This window comes from Strix uralensis, chromosome 3 (assembly GCF_047716275.1).
Source record: "Strix uralensis isolate ZFMK-TIS-50842 chromosome 3, bStrUra1, whole genome shotgun sequence".
Lineage (NCBI taxonomy): Eukaryota > Metazoa > Chordata > Aves > Strigiformes > Strigidae > Strix > Strix uralensis.
In genome coordinates, this window is record NC_133974.1 from 1,755,213 (window position 1) to 1,769,530 (window position 14,318).

A 14,318-nucleotide genomic window follows, 5' to 3' on the forward strand; every position below is an offset into this window, starting at 1 on the left:
CAAGCAGAGCCACGGTTTGGCTGAGTCCTAAAGTGAAGCAAACTCCCAAAGGGGTGAAGTGGGGCAGCAGGTCTGGTCAGCCTCAGCAGAGTGGGAGCAGGGTGGGGAAGGCAGCACCATGCCCAAGAGCATGCAGAGACCCAGGTGAACAGAGTTTCAGCGAGTTCCACATGGAAAAAGAAAGGATGGACTTTTTTCTATCACTTTGGGGGTTACCTAAACTGCATTTCCATGGCCCCCCCAGTCGGAAGGGAAGGGCCTGGCAGGGTCTGTCTCTGAGCAGCCCCACATCTAAGGAGGGGGATGTTGTATTGAAATGCCTGGTTTGCCCAGGGGCATGTTTCACCCCAGACAGCCCCTCTCCTTTTCTACAGGGACGAGGAGCTTGGGCTGATTCACATTGCAGCGATCTGGAAAGAGGCAGCTTTCCATCGGAGCCCAACTGCTTCCTGTGGAGCGTTTCACAGCAGGTCGCTAGCCCGACTGATTCAGCAGGGTTTTGCTTTCTGCTGAGAGGGAGGGAAATCGCTCCCGGGACAGAGGTACAAGCTCCATGAGCAGCATTGTAAAACACACACGGCTGGCATGCAGCCAGCTAACCCCGAGCAGATATTTCCCCTCATACCTGCGGGGCCACCAGCCCACACCCGGATCGTGCCCTGTCTCCAGCCCGTTTTGGGGCACGCTCGGTGGCCAAGCTCCTGGCGAACGCTCCGACTCCAACTCGGCACTGCCAGGATGCAGCAATGCGGCGGCGGCTCTGACTCAGCCCAGGCATGGAGGCAGACACGGGCACTCCCCAGCACACATGTGTGTCCCCAAATGGTGTCACGGGCCAGAGTCTCCCCAGCTCCTCACCTGGATCGAGTACATGATGATCCTGAAGCAGCAAGTTGCAAAGATCTTCGGCTCCCAGAGAGAGTGGTTATCCAGGTGGCTGGGGAAGAGATGGAAGCGGAGGAGAAAGTAAATGTCGGTCCCCCCAAACCCTACAGGGGTGCAGAGCAGCACCAAGCGCCTGGGATGGCCTGAAGCAGCAGGGAGCAAACGCTGCAGGGGAGGGCAGGGACACAAACTCCTCTCCAGGGTGACTTTTCTCCACGCCAGGTATCTATCCCACTCCATCTTCCTCATTGTATCCAAAAATGAGAGCTCAGCCTGAAAGCCAGTCCCATCTCCAGTACCGTGACGAGAGGAGCCCACGCCTTCACCCCAGCTCTGGCCCGCATCGGCCATTTCCCCGTGCCTCAGTTTCCCTTGTGCCAAAGGTGAGGGATGCACGACTTACATGAGGACAGGTTTGATGGCGTTCTTGATGTTGCCGTACGCCGCTCGGCCCAGCAGCTCCCGCAGACACCTTTCCGCCAGCTCCGTAGGACTCTCCTTCTCCTTCTCGGTGGCTTGCAGCGGGGAGGGGGAGCGGCTGTGAAAGCAGAGGAGGGTGATGAGAGAGGCGCTGAGTGTGCGGCAGCAGTGGGGGAGAAGAGGCACAGAACCTGGCCAGGGAGGGTTGGAGCAAAACGGTCGCAGCATCTGCCTGCATCCCGTGCGGCACAGGTCCGTGAGCTACCATTCACATGGCCCGCAGCCACCCTGCAGCAGCCAAATGTCACCCCACCAGGCAGACGGGGTAACTCCATCCCAGCAGAGCCCAGCGATCAAGCGCTGCTGGATTTGAGCCAGATCAGAGAGCAGCACGGGTGCATGGCTTGCGGAGAAGGGGGATGTGCCAGGCTGGCCCTGCTTGCAGCGCCAGGCTGTGCCAGGCAGCAGGGACAGCCCCCATGTCCCTGGGACGGGGAGGATGATCCTGGTTCTCAGTGCTGGAGGGGGAAGGATCTTATCGGAGGATAACATCCTCCCAGGGTGGACACAGCCTCTCAGGGGAGGAAGAGCAAAGCGGTCACAGCCCAGCACAAGTCACTCTGAACATGCACACCCCAAAGATCATCCCCTTATTCCACACTTGGGCTCGTCTGGCATCACACAAACACCATGAGTGCTTTTATCACCTCGATGCTTCAGTTTACAAGGAAAAGGGAAAAAGGCATCTGGCCAGAAGCCAAATTCTCAAGGCTGATACATCTCACTTAACCTTCAAAAGGAAAATCCCAGGAGGAATTCATGCCTGCTTCTCTGCTCCGGCTTCTCAGCTAAGCAAATCCCCTTCAAACACCCAGCTGGTGGTGAGCACGCAGACGGTGGGGGGTTGATGCCACAAGAATGGAGGGTCAGCAAGCAAAGCCACATTTTAGTTCCTAAGATTCCCTTTGCCTGGCTTTAAAATAACTCCTTCGGTAGCATTTAAGCAGGAATCCCTTGCTGAAAAGGCAGCTCAGAGCCTTTGCAGAGAGCTCTCTGCTCCACAGGAGCCACGGTACGCAGCAGCGGTCGGGATAGCGATAACCTTCACAGCGCAGGTGACACGCAGAGCTCCTGCCACCTGCTACATCCCCAGTGAGGGACTCGTAGTGTGCCCAGGTGGCCAAGAAAGCCAACGGCATCCTGGCTTGTGTTAGAAATAGTGTGACCAGCAGAAGCAGGGAGGTGATAGTCCCCCTGTGCTCTGCACTGGTGAGGCCACACCTGGAGTGTTTGTCCAGTTTTGGGCACCTCAATACCGGAGAGATCTCGAGGGGCTGGAGCGAGTGCAGAGGAGGGCAACGAAGCTGGGGAAGGGCCTGGAGAATAAATCCTGTGAGGAGCGATGGAAGGAGCTGGGACTGTTCAGTGTGAGGAGGAGAAGGCTGAGGGGAGACCTCATCACTCTCTACAGCTCCCTGAAAGGACATTGTAGAGAGATTGGTGCTGGTCTCTTCTCCCAGGGAATCAGTGACAGAACAAGAGGGAACGGCTTTAAACTGCAACAGGGGAGGTTCAGACTGGACATGAGGAGAAAATGTTTCCCAGCAAGAGTGGTCAGAGAGTGGAATAGGCTGCCCAGGGAGGGGGTGGAGTCCCCATCCCTGGGTGTGTTTAAGGGTCGTTTGGATGAGCTGTTGGGGGATGTGGTGTAGGGGAGAACTTTGTAGAGTCGGGCTGAGGGTTGGACTCGATGATCCCGAGGGGCTTTTCCAACCTGAATGATTCCGTGATTCTCTTTCCTCTCTGCCCACTCTGTCCATTTTCCATGAGCTGCAGGCACAAATCAGCCTGCAACACACCTCTGCCCTGCAAAACCTTAGCATTTAAAGCAGCTCCGGGGCCCCAAAGCCACTGGTGGAGAAGGTGAGTGGTGGCAGCAGCAAGCACTCACCTTTCAGCCTCCTCCACGTGCTGTAAGTTGAAGAGCAGCGAGGGCACGATTTTGTCCATGTGCTGTGGGTCCCAGATGTTGGCTTGGAGTTCGTCATTCACCGTCTTCCTCACTACTCCTTGCAGGCCTTTGATGCCGGACATCCGGATCCTGGGGAACAAATTGACACCAAAACGGTACATATCTATATAGCATATGTGATTTTACATTTATATACACATATATACATGAGTGAAACTGCAAGAAGTTGGAGAGAAGACACTGATTTCTGTGCGGGTGGAGGGGGTCATGCAGGCAATGTCCCAGTTACAGAATCACAGAGCAGTTTGGGGGGGAAGGGACTTTCAAGATCATCCAGTTCCAGCCCCCTGCCCCGGGCAGGGACACCTTCCACTAGCCCAGGTTGCCCAAAACCCCGTCCAACCTGGCCTTGAACCCTTCCAGGGAGGGGGCAGCCACAGCTTCTCTGCGCAACCTGTGCCAGGGCCTCACCCCCCTCACAGGGAAGAATTTCTGCCTTAGATCTCATCTAAATCTCCCTTCCGTCAGTTTAAAACCGTTACCCCTTGTCCTATCCCTCCCCCCTGATCAAGAGTCCCTCCTCCCTTTCCTGTAGCCCCTTTCAGTTCTGGGAGGCTGCTCTAAGGTCTCCCTGGAGCCTTCTCTTCTCCAGCTGAACCCCCCGAACTCTCTCAGCCTGTCCTCACAGGGGGGTGCTCCAGGCCCCCGAGCATCTTCGTGGCCTCCTCTGGCCCCGCTCGAGCAGGTCCGTGTCCTTCTGCTGTTGGTGCCCCCAGAGCTGGACCCAGCACTGCAGGGGGGTCTCCCAAGAGCGGAGCAGAGGGGGAGAATCCCCGCCCCCCCCCCTCGCCCTGCTGCCCACACTGCTCTGGGTGCAGCCCAGTACACGGGTGGCTTTCTGGCTGGGTCACATTGAGCTTCTCATCAACCAAGACCCCCAAGTTCTTCTCCTCAGGGCTGCTCTCAATCCCAGCCCCAGGCCTGGTATACTCCAGGGCAATCCTCCTGCCTCACATCCCTGAGAGATATGGCCAGGGAAGGCTTTGAAAATCATCCTGGCAGCAGCAGCTGGCTCCCATCCAGGAGGCCCCAGGGCCAGCAGCAGCCACACATCTCCACAGCATGTACTTTCCAAGACGGAGAGGTGGCACCGGTGATTCTGACCTCTCTGAAGGACTGGTTTTGGCCCTGGGAAGTCTCCTTTCTTCGGCTGGGGCATGCATGGAGGGTTTTCCCATTTCCCCCATTCCCAGCAGCGACAGAGCCGAGCTGCACCCACGGGGATGCTGGATGCTAGGGAAACCTGGGTGCTTTTTGTCACCTACGTCCTTTCTGAGCCCAAAGATCCTGCCTCTGCTCTAGTCAATAAAGTCATCAATAAAAATTTCACTACACAGCAAGATTCACAGGTCTGAAACCAGACCCTCAACACCCACTGCTAATGCCCGAGAAAGATAGCAGGTGCTTATCTCCAGAAATCAATGCATTAAATAACCTGCTCTGAGGTCTCTCTCACACATTCAGCAGATCTAATCAAGGCAATAATCTGACCGAGACACAATTCTTGAGGAAGAAGGAGCTTTGACCCAGACCAAGGGCCCAGGAAAGCAGTGCACTCCTTTTTAATTACAGGAGCTGCAGAATTTCTCTCTCCCAGTCTCCGATGCAATTTAGCCAGTGTCACTGGTGGCCTGAAGGTTAAGTGAAAATAATGAGTCTTCCACATTGTTTCCTTATTAAGAAAAAAAAAACAACCTGTGAGTCTGCAGTGTTAAAAGGAGGCAAGCCTGGCCCTTGGAAACAAGCCTCCATGAGGAGCAGCAAAACTCAGGGGTTAACCCCTCCACAGGGCAGCCGGTCCCTGGTACAGCAGCTCTGGGAACGGCATCAACACGATGTGCTCAAATGCTGCCTGACATCAGGGCTCTACTTAAAACTTGTCTCTGGCAGCAGTGGCCTCCTGCCCAGAGCTTCTCAGCGAGAGCCACAGGTGCCTCGCGGGGACATTTCAAGTGCCAGGTCTTTTTAAATACACTACCGCCAGGCCTGGCCTTGGCAGCAGTAAGCAACATTAATCTGTCTGCTTTAGCCGTAATTAATCCCCCCGGGGTACATTTCCCATCACAACAAAGCAAGTCAGTCCTCAACGCTGTCTAGAGAGATGTAACCCCCTTTAAATGTGGAAAATAACAGACTGCATGGCTGCAGGAGGCAGTTTTGGAGCGAATATTTGTTCTGCTAAGAGTGGGGGGGCCCTCTTCCCATCATCATCCTCCTTTCTTTAGGGGCCAGGATAACTTCCTTACCTCCTGCTCTGAGCTCCAGCTGTCTGCAGGCTGTGGCCCTGGAGCAAAGGTGAGAAATGCTTAAAGATGCCAGAGGCAGCCCTGGGACTGCAGGTGTTACCTGCTGACATTTTGGCCAAAGAAAAGATGCTGAAAGCCTGACGGCAGGTTTGTCCCTTGTCCTGTCATCGGCCACTGTCATGGTCATGCTGCCCTGCTCTCAGGCCAGCAAATGCAAATCAACTTCTCTCTCACACATGTAATACTGCACACAACATCCCCCGCAGCAACAGAGGTTGGACGTGGGCTGCGCTGTGTTTTCTAGGCTCCTGTTTCCTCCTCCCTTACAGTCAGCAGGTTTTAATGCTTGAAAAAATAAGGGAGGGTAGAGAAGAGCAGCCTGAGTGCCTCCAGCTCTGAGGAATCACCGTGCACCTCCATCACAGCACAAAGCAGTCGATCTGTACAGCCTGCATCCAACCTGGCCCCAAAAGCCAGCGCTTCTCCAGGAAAAGCAGAGCCTGGGGGCACAGGGGAGCCCCCCACGCGTTCATGGCACTCACTTCGTCCGGATGTCGAGGTCGTCGTGGCTGGAGTGGCACATCTCACTGAAGCGGGAGACAAAGAAGTCGTAGCTGCGGTGATAAGACGGGGTGTCCTCTTCGATGTTGGCAAACTTGACGAACTGGGAGAGAAGAAAAAGGGCATGACAACAGAAAATATTCTCAAAATTCCTCTCCAAACCAGCAAAACATCTGTGGGCTTCAGCAGTGTAACACAGGGCTCTTCACTACAGCAGCTCGGTGTGTGCTTGGGATGACAAGTCAGGCTGCCCAGCTGCACCCAGGACACGGGGTCCCCACGCAGGAACGTGCCACTGCACAGCCCCACCGAGCTCCAGCAGCACCCAGGCCCGGTTGTGGATGCTGCAAACCCCACCACAAGCCCCAGTGGTCCCTGTAAAGGGCATTTAGGGGTGCAGCTCTGAGTTAGGGATCCCTCACATGCAGCACACACTAGTAACAGGAGCTAAATTTGCTCCCAGCTTCTTTCCATCCTCCCAGACGGCGCAAAACCTGGCCAACATTTCCCAAATGCTGCTGTAGGGTTGAAAACAGCCTTGGAAATGCCAGTGGAGAAACCAACTGCAAGTGGGTTTTTAACCACATCCCAGATCTTGCCCGCAGCACCCAGCAGCACGAGGTCCCATCGCTCCCTTCCAGCGTGGCCACCCCAACAGGCACGGAGCTTGCCAGGAATGCCAGCTGACCAGCAGATCTGGTTTTTAAGCTTTCAGGGAGAGAATTAAGGAGGACGGGACAATTAAGGAGGAAGAAAGGATAAACGTGTTTTCAAGCTTTCCTCATGAATTCCAACACTTATTCATGAAAAAATGTGAACAAATGTCAGGCAGGAAAGGGGAACCTCAACTCTTCCAGTCATTCTGAGAGGGGTAGCTTTAAAAGAGGAAAAAATAAATTAAATAAAACCTCAATAGCACAAGAGCTGCCACAAAATCCAAGGCATCAGCTCCTGGCTGGAACATACAGAGCATTCAGCCTGTATCCACCCAACTGCTCCTGGTGCTGCGAACGGACAAGGTTTATGCTCGGCCTGGGACAAGCATCATGCTACCAAGTCCCTGTGCTTTATCCTCCCACTCAAAGCAAGGGCATAAGCAGCTGCTTGCCAAGATTTTAGACAGAGAAATCTGCTGGCTGCTTTTGTGCTCCTGCGCTGCACTCGCTTCGGCACGCTGGGAAAGCTGAGGTCGTTTGCACGGGCATGCGGTGAAGGGAGAGGATGTTCCCTGTTCAAGCGATCCCCCAAACCACCCCCCACTGTTAACTGCTACCCAGGAGAACTGGGAGAGCCACGATGCAGTGTCAACGGCGGCGCAGCCCCTTGCTGAGTGACACAAAGCTCTGCGGTCGCACCAAGCGACCCCACATCATTCGGGCAAACCATCCTGGGCCAAGGCATCAAGACTGCTGGGTTCCTCTTCCAGCTGGGAGGACCTAACCTACCTCTCCAAGGGGTTCCTTGTCCACCCAACATTTCTTAGGGTGCTCAGCACCCTCTGAAGATGCCACACTGCACGGGAGCTCCTGCTTTACCCCAACCCTATCCGCTGGCTTTTCTTATTTCTTGCTTTCTGCATTTCCTGGCATCCAGCCCTGCAAGGAAAGCAGCACACCGGTGCCCTTCCACAGCTGGCAAAGCCAGCCCGCCCGTCCCAGCGCATCACACAGGCACTGATTAGCATGCACCCGCTGCGCCGGGCTATTAATAACGTCAGCTGCAAAGGCTGGCTCTGCGCAAGCAAAGGAGACGGCTCAGCCCCATCAGGAACTGTTCCCAGAGTGCAGGGACTGGCTCCAACTGATAAACTCCTCTTACTCACCAGAAAAATGCAGGGCTGTTATGTAAGAAACCTCTGTACCAGGCAGCGCACAAAGTGGGTTTTTTAAGCTCATGGCAACTCCATGTGCCGCCGGAGGCGAGGGCAGGATGCAGAGTGAGGAGCAGTAACGGGGCTCCCCGCGGCAGCTCCCGGAGAGCCATCCCAAGCGACCGGGGCCAGGAAGCCTCATGAAATAAAAGAAGGAAACAGCTTCTCTGCAGCCAGTACCTGCAGGTATCAATCCCACAGCCACGTGGAGGATGGCAGCTCATTCTGTGTCATCAGGCAACCAAACAGGACCACCTCATTCAGTATTCTCCACCTCATTCAGTATTCTGAAGCCATCAAGGCCCCGGGGATTGCCAGCCCACCCATCCACACCAGCAGCACCCGTGGTTCAGCTCCCTGTCCCGAGGGCAGCCTCCCAGCCGGCTGCCAGGCACAGCAAGCCCTGCCCACCTCTGTCCTCAGGAGGGACAGGCACCCCTGGGTGCTGCCACCATGCCCGGTGACACTGGATGTGGCACAGCATTCACATCTGCCAACAACTGGAGGCAGATGCCCTCTCTGCATCCATTTTTAGCCTGCAGCCTCCATCAGGGCCAAAACTTGTAAAAAAGCAGACAAGAACAGAAAAAAAATCAGCCTCAAAGCCTCTCCCTCCTCCATCTATGGGACATTTTTAGGACTCTGCCACTTGCTCACAGACTATTGCATTTTTCCAGGACTTGGCTGCCCCTACAAGAATGCAGCAGTTATGGGAGATGCCCACCACGGTCCCACTGCCAACCTGTGCCCAACGGCAAAAAGCAGCACCAGGACACATGGAAATGACCCAGCGAGACCTGGACCAGCAGGAAAGGAGGCATCAATTCTTCAGGGAAAGCGACTTATTTTCACTAACGGGCACCCCATCTCAGCCGAAACGCTGCTCTGCAGCTTCATGCCATATTTCCACTGAGAAAACAGTTTAAAACACTGAAATGAAACACTCTTTCTGCTGTGGTTTGAAGGGGTGCGGGGCTAGGCAGCTTGGGGTTCCCATACGTGAAGACAACAAGCTCCAACTGAAACACGGCTGGGATGAGCCCGGAGCAAGCGCAGGGGAAATGCGAGGAGCGTGGCTGCCTTGGAGAAGATAAACAACGGCTGGGAAGGGATAACACTGCCACCTATAAATACATCAGACATAAATACATCAGAAGAGGAACATTAAGGCGGGGGAAGAGCTGTTTAAATGAAAGATCAATGTTGGTTCAAAGAAAAATAAAATGGGAATGACATCGAGCTGGAAATCAGATGGTTCCTACCCAAAGTGGGGAGGTTGCCCAGCAGCCTCCTAACAAGGATGAGAAACCAAAGTGGATTTAAGCTGCAGCTCCATATGTTTACCCCAGGGATTATAGGATGGGGTTATAGCGATCACAGGACGCTGGATTTTTGCTGCCGCCTCCAGCGCTGCGGCCCTCGGGATCAGCCCCTCCGCAGCGCGACACCTTGGCTCTGCGCGAGGAGGGAGACGTGTCTCAGGCGAGATTTCACGCCGCGGAGAATGACTCACTTGGAGCAGGTTTCTATAAACAACCTCCTCCCGCCTTTGCCATCAGCTCCGTTATTGTGAAGATTGCTTGAGACAGCACCCTCTAATTAAGCACGAGCCTGAGGCACATTCCTCATTAGCAGATATAGGAAGAAGCGTCTCATTATCATTACTCACTTTTCTATAGAAGCCTACGAGTTTTCTGTGCTATTTGCCCTCTGAATGCTGCCACGCTTGAGAAGGAATAAAAAAAAAAAAAAAAAAAAGCAGCATCGCTAAACCATCATTCCTGAGCTGGACTCCTCATTAGAACACCCGCTCCTCATTCCTGACAACAGCGCAGCAGCGCTAAGGAAACATCTATCCATGGTCCAGGACCATCTCTCCTCTCCAAATCACAGAATCATTCAGGTTGGAAAAGACCCTCGGGATCATCGAGTCCAACCCTCAGCCCGACTCTACAAAGTTCTCCCCTACACCACATCCCCCAACAGCTCATCCAAACGACCCTTAAACACATCCAGGGATGGGGACTCCACCCCCTCCCTGGGCAGCCTATTCCACTGTCTCCATGGCTGCCTGAACACGGGAGGTTTGCTCCGCCGGGGCAGGGAACATGAGGCAGAGCTCTGTTTGCTTTGACTCGATGCCTCCCACTCGAGGATGTCTGTGGTGGGGCCAGTTCGCCGAAGCCTCTGCTGTGGCATCGGGAGCCCCTGCAAGCGAGGGCTGTTCCCTCCCCGTTTCCACGCTGGCAGCTGCCCTTGAGGCGCAGCTCCACGCCACGTGCCAGCGGCCCCCCTGATTCAGGGCTCCGCTCAGGCCCCGAGATGGAGTGGCCACGGATAGGGAGAGGCTGGCTGAGCTGAGCTTTAAACCCTCTCTCCACCCCAGGTTCCTCCAGACCATGGAACAACCCCTGCCTTTCCCGAACAGCTCAAGGGGTGGGCAAGGGGATATCGCGTGTGCTTGCAGGTAGGGCTGCACCGCAACACAACATGCTTTCTTCACAAGAGACCCAGCTGCTTGCCATTGGGATGGATCCAGGCAGCTCCGGCACATCTCAAGAGGTTTGGACAGCAAGTGGCACCTCTCCGGTCTCCCATGGAGCTTGGGCCACCCTTGGGCAGAGGGATGTGGGTGCAGAGACCCCGCTCGCAGAGCAAGGGGCTTTCACAGGCAGCCCCTGCAGCATCCCCGGGGCTTAGGGCGGCGTCCCTGCACCGAAACGCCATGGTAAGCTGTTGTCAGCAGCGGGTTTCAACCGAGGGATCAATCCTCCCACTTCTCCAAGGGCTGTGGATTAACATGTGATGGGGAGGCTCACACCGTTTTCACCTGGGCACAATTAGCTGCGAGGGAGAACCGGGTGTGGAAGGTCTCTGCTCCTGCCCACACCTCAGCAGAGGCATTTACAACCCCGCGTCTGGGGCCATGGAGGAGAGAAGCATCGCGAGACGCAGCACTACCCTGTCCAGGGGGCGTCAGCAGAAACATTAATACCATCCCTCTCCCCGTCACACGCGGCAAAGAATTTAAGCTCAGGGCTGAGCTGGCTCTGTGTTTCCCAGGCGCTTGAGAAAGCATCTACCCAGCCCATCCTCCTGCCCACAGGATGATCAGCTCCCTCTAAACCCCCATCTTAAAAAACAGCAAGGAGAGATGCTGCTTGTCCAAGCCAAGCTACCAGGCACTGGCGGAGCCCTCACCAAGCCTGGGTGTGAGGTACACCCAGTGTTCCCAGTAAAAACCAGCGGAAAGCCCAGGCACAAGTGGCTGCTGGCTGCCAGCCAGGATCAGCAGTTTGGATGCTGGGAGGACGTCACCTCTGTTCATCCATGCTTCTCCTTTCCCCTCACTTTATGTCTGTGACCGACACATCCCCAGTCCAGCTAAGCCATTTATTGCAAGCAGCAGCTCTGTTTAAGTCAGCCCTTTTCTGAGCACAAATAGCTCCCAAAATCCATGGGGATCACCTCCTACGTTGGTCTATTGTCCAAAACTGCTGACAGGCTCCGCATCCTCAGGCTCGTTTAGGAAAAGCTGAATTCAAGAGAGGGAAGGCACGGCAGCAGAGATCAGAAACCAGCGACTGGTCACAGACAGCAAACAGCAGGGACGGTGCACGGACAGCACAGTCACAGAATCCCAGCATCATCTTGGTTGGAAAAGCCCTTGAAGATCCTCCAGTCCAACCATGAACCTCACACTGACCGTTCCCAACTCCACCACATTCCTCAGCACTGGGTCAACCCGACTCTTCAACCCCTCCAGGGATGGGGACTCCCCCCCTGCCCTGGGCAGCCCATTCCAACGCCCAACAACCCCTTCTGCAAAGAAATACTTCCTAAGAGCCAGTCTGACCCTGCCCTGGCGCAGCTTGAGGCCATTCCCTCTTGTCCTATCGCTTGTTCCGTGGTTCAAGAGACTCATCCCCACCTCTCTGCACCCTCCTTTCAGCTGGTTGTCAGAGTCGTGGAAACCTCACACGTGGCAGGACATGAGAGGGGACACCATAAATCCTCCCCTGCAACCGCTCCCCACCCTTTCCCAACAAGGTTTGCTGCCCTGGCACTGTGCAGAGACACAGGGGTGACAGGCAAGGTGGAAAGCAGAGGACAAGGTCAACAGGGTGCTGCCACCTCCCGCTGCACCCCTACTCACCGAGTTGGTCCCCAGGATCTGCAGGTTGGGCTTCTCGGACTCCAACAGCTTCGCCACCATCTTCAGGAAGCTCTCCACGAAGAGGTTGATGCTCTGGCAGTGGCAGGCCATGAGGAGCTGGTCCAGGGCCTCCATGGCAATACACACATACCTGGGAGTGGGCAGAGGCCAGGGTCACTCCCTGACAGCAGCACAGGCCTGCAGCCAACCCTCCTCCTCCTCTCTCCCAAACCACCTGGGTGCCCACCAGCAAAACGCCAACCTCCTGCCATGGCAAGGAGAAAAATTTTACACCCAAAATACCCTTGGGATATTTTAAAGATGGTGTTTGCTGCTCCCAGCACCTCTCCTCTTAGCAAAGACCCAGCTGCCCTAGGACTAAGGTTGCCAGCAACACTGTGCATCTTCCCCCCACACTGCTTGTGGGCTTCCCTTGCCCTGAACTGGTCTTTATATCACAGAATCCCAGAATCATCTTGGTTGGAAAAGACCATGAAGATCCTCCAGTCCAACCATGAACCTCACACTGACTGTTCTCAACTCCACCAGATCCCTCAGCGCTGGGTCAACCCGACTCTTCAACCCCTCCAGGGATGGGGACTCCCCCCCTGCCCTGGGCAGCCCAAAAATCACGTGAGGGATCACTGGGCTTTGTACAGGGTGGGCTCAGCATCACAGGCAACTGTTCTTGCAGACCCAGCTGGTCCTGGCCAGAGAGGAGGGACAGGAGGAGAATGCAGAATTAGACTGATGTGCTCCAGAAAAGCTGGGCTTAAATAAACACTAAAGCAACCCTGCAAAGCATATTCACATCACCCCAAAAACTCCCGGGGTGAGCAGGGTCTCCTCCAGCAGTGCAGACCAGGATGCGGCATCACCCACACCAGGATTACTTTGTTCCCTGTCTCTGCAGGGACAGGGCTCAGTCACTCAATCTCGGCTCTGCATGCTGAACAGGGACAGGGGAAGCCCAGAACCTGATTCAGGGGGGGCTGCACCCATGATGGGTCCCTGAGCCATGCAGGGGACCTCCCTGAGCACATCCCATCCCTTCAGCATCCCTCCTGCCCAAGCTGAGCTCACCCACAGACCACCCTCTGGCTTCGCTGCAAGCTGCCACAGCACATCTTCCACAGGCCTGCAATGGTCCTGCTGCCGAGAGGAAGCTGGAAAACCTTGTGCCCAGCGATAAATCTCGATTGGGTGCCTGTTAGAGGTGGCCAGCTCCTTCAGCTGCAGGTAAAGAATTTGTCAGGTGTTGCTTCGCTTTTCCAAGACAAATTGGACCCAATTCTCTGAGCAGCTCTGGTGAAGCCTGTTTGCAGGCTGGTCCTGCGGCGCTTTCGGCAGCTGGTTCATGACCAACATGGTGGCCAAAGCCCCTGGATGGAGGCTTGTGCAATGACCACACTGACTTCCACTTGCTGGTCGCTCAGGGCACGCATAAAGCCCAGTGGAGAAGCAAGCCCCAGCCTCTGACTGCTCTGAGCAGATAGTTATTCCATCTGGAGTTGCCCAAAACAGAAAAAACCCAAATGGTGATTGCAGCAAGTCTCACAGCTCCAGCTCTACTTGCAGGATGTCTGAGGTACCCAAACAGTGGACATGGACCTGGGACCAGGACACTGGGAGTAAAAAAAACTTTACAGCCCCTTCCCACCTCCCTTTGACTCCTGCTCTCCACACAGCTGTGAATCTTTGTACCAGAGCAGCTCACATCGTGCCCAGATCTCCTGTCACAGCCAAAAGAAGGAAGCAGCAAGCCCAGACCTCTTGATATTGAGAACGATTCCTCCTTTAGCCTCCATTTTTCGAGCCCGCTCCTTGCACAACTAGATTTGCAGCTTGGGTGGCATGCAGCAACCACCAGCTTGTGCTGCAAGAGGGAAACCTGAAAGCACCGAGCCCACTGGCAGCGAGGCGGGCAGGAGCTGCCCGTCTACTTGCACCAGCCCTGCCTGCACATTAAAGGGCAGCTTGGGAGGCAACTGCCCTCTCTCAGGGAAAAGAAGGTGTTTGATTAATCCTGGACTTCCAGTTTCCAGCCAGTAAAACACAGAAAGATTGATCCCTTCTCCTGAGGCCTCAGAACTGTTGAAATATGGCTCCAGCCTTGAGTAGATTCTCTGGTGTCCTGTGACATAGTTG

The 14,318-nt window shown here is 55.1% G+C and overlaps 1 protein-coding gene across 10 annotated transcripts in view; it reads right to left on the reverse strand.

Annotated features, from left to right (window-relative positions):
* EFR3B (EFR3 homolog B) overlaps window positions 1-14,318 on the reverse strand; it is a 56,915-nt gene that overhangs the window by 15,054 nt on the left and 27,543 nt on the right. For all 10 annotated transcript variants that reach the window (XM_074861257.1, XM_074861258.1, XM_074861263.1 and 7 more), the window contains 5 exons: window positions 12,171-12,321; window positions 6,126-6,247; window positions 3,257-3,406; window positions 1,289-1,423; window positions 859-937 (listed from right to left, as the gene is read on the reverse strand). In XM_074861257.1, coding sequence (XP_074717358.1) covers window positions 859-937; window positions 1,289-1,423; window positions 3,257-3,406; window positions 6,126-6,247; window positions 12,171-12,321 — 637 coding nt within the window. The remainder of the gene's footprint in view (window positions 1-858; window positions 938-1,288; window positions 1,424-3,256; window positions 3,407-6,125; window positions 6,248-12,170; window positions 12,322-14,318) is intronic.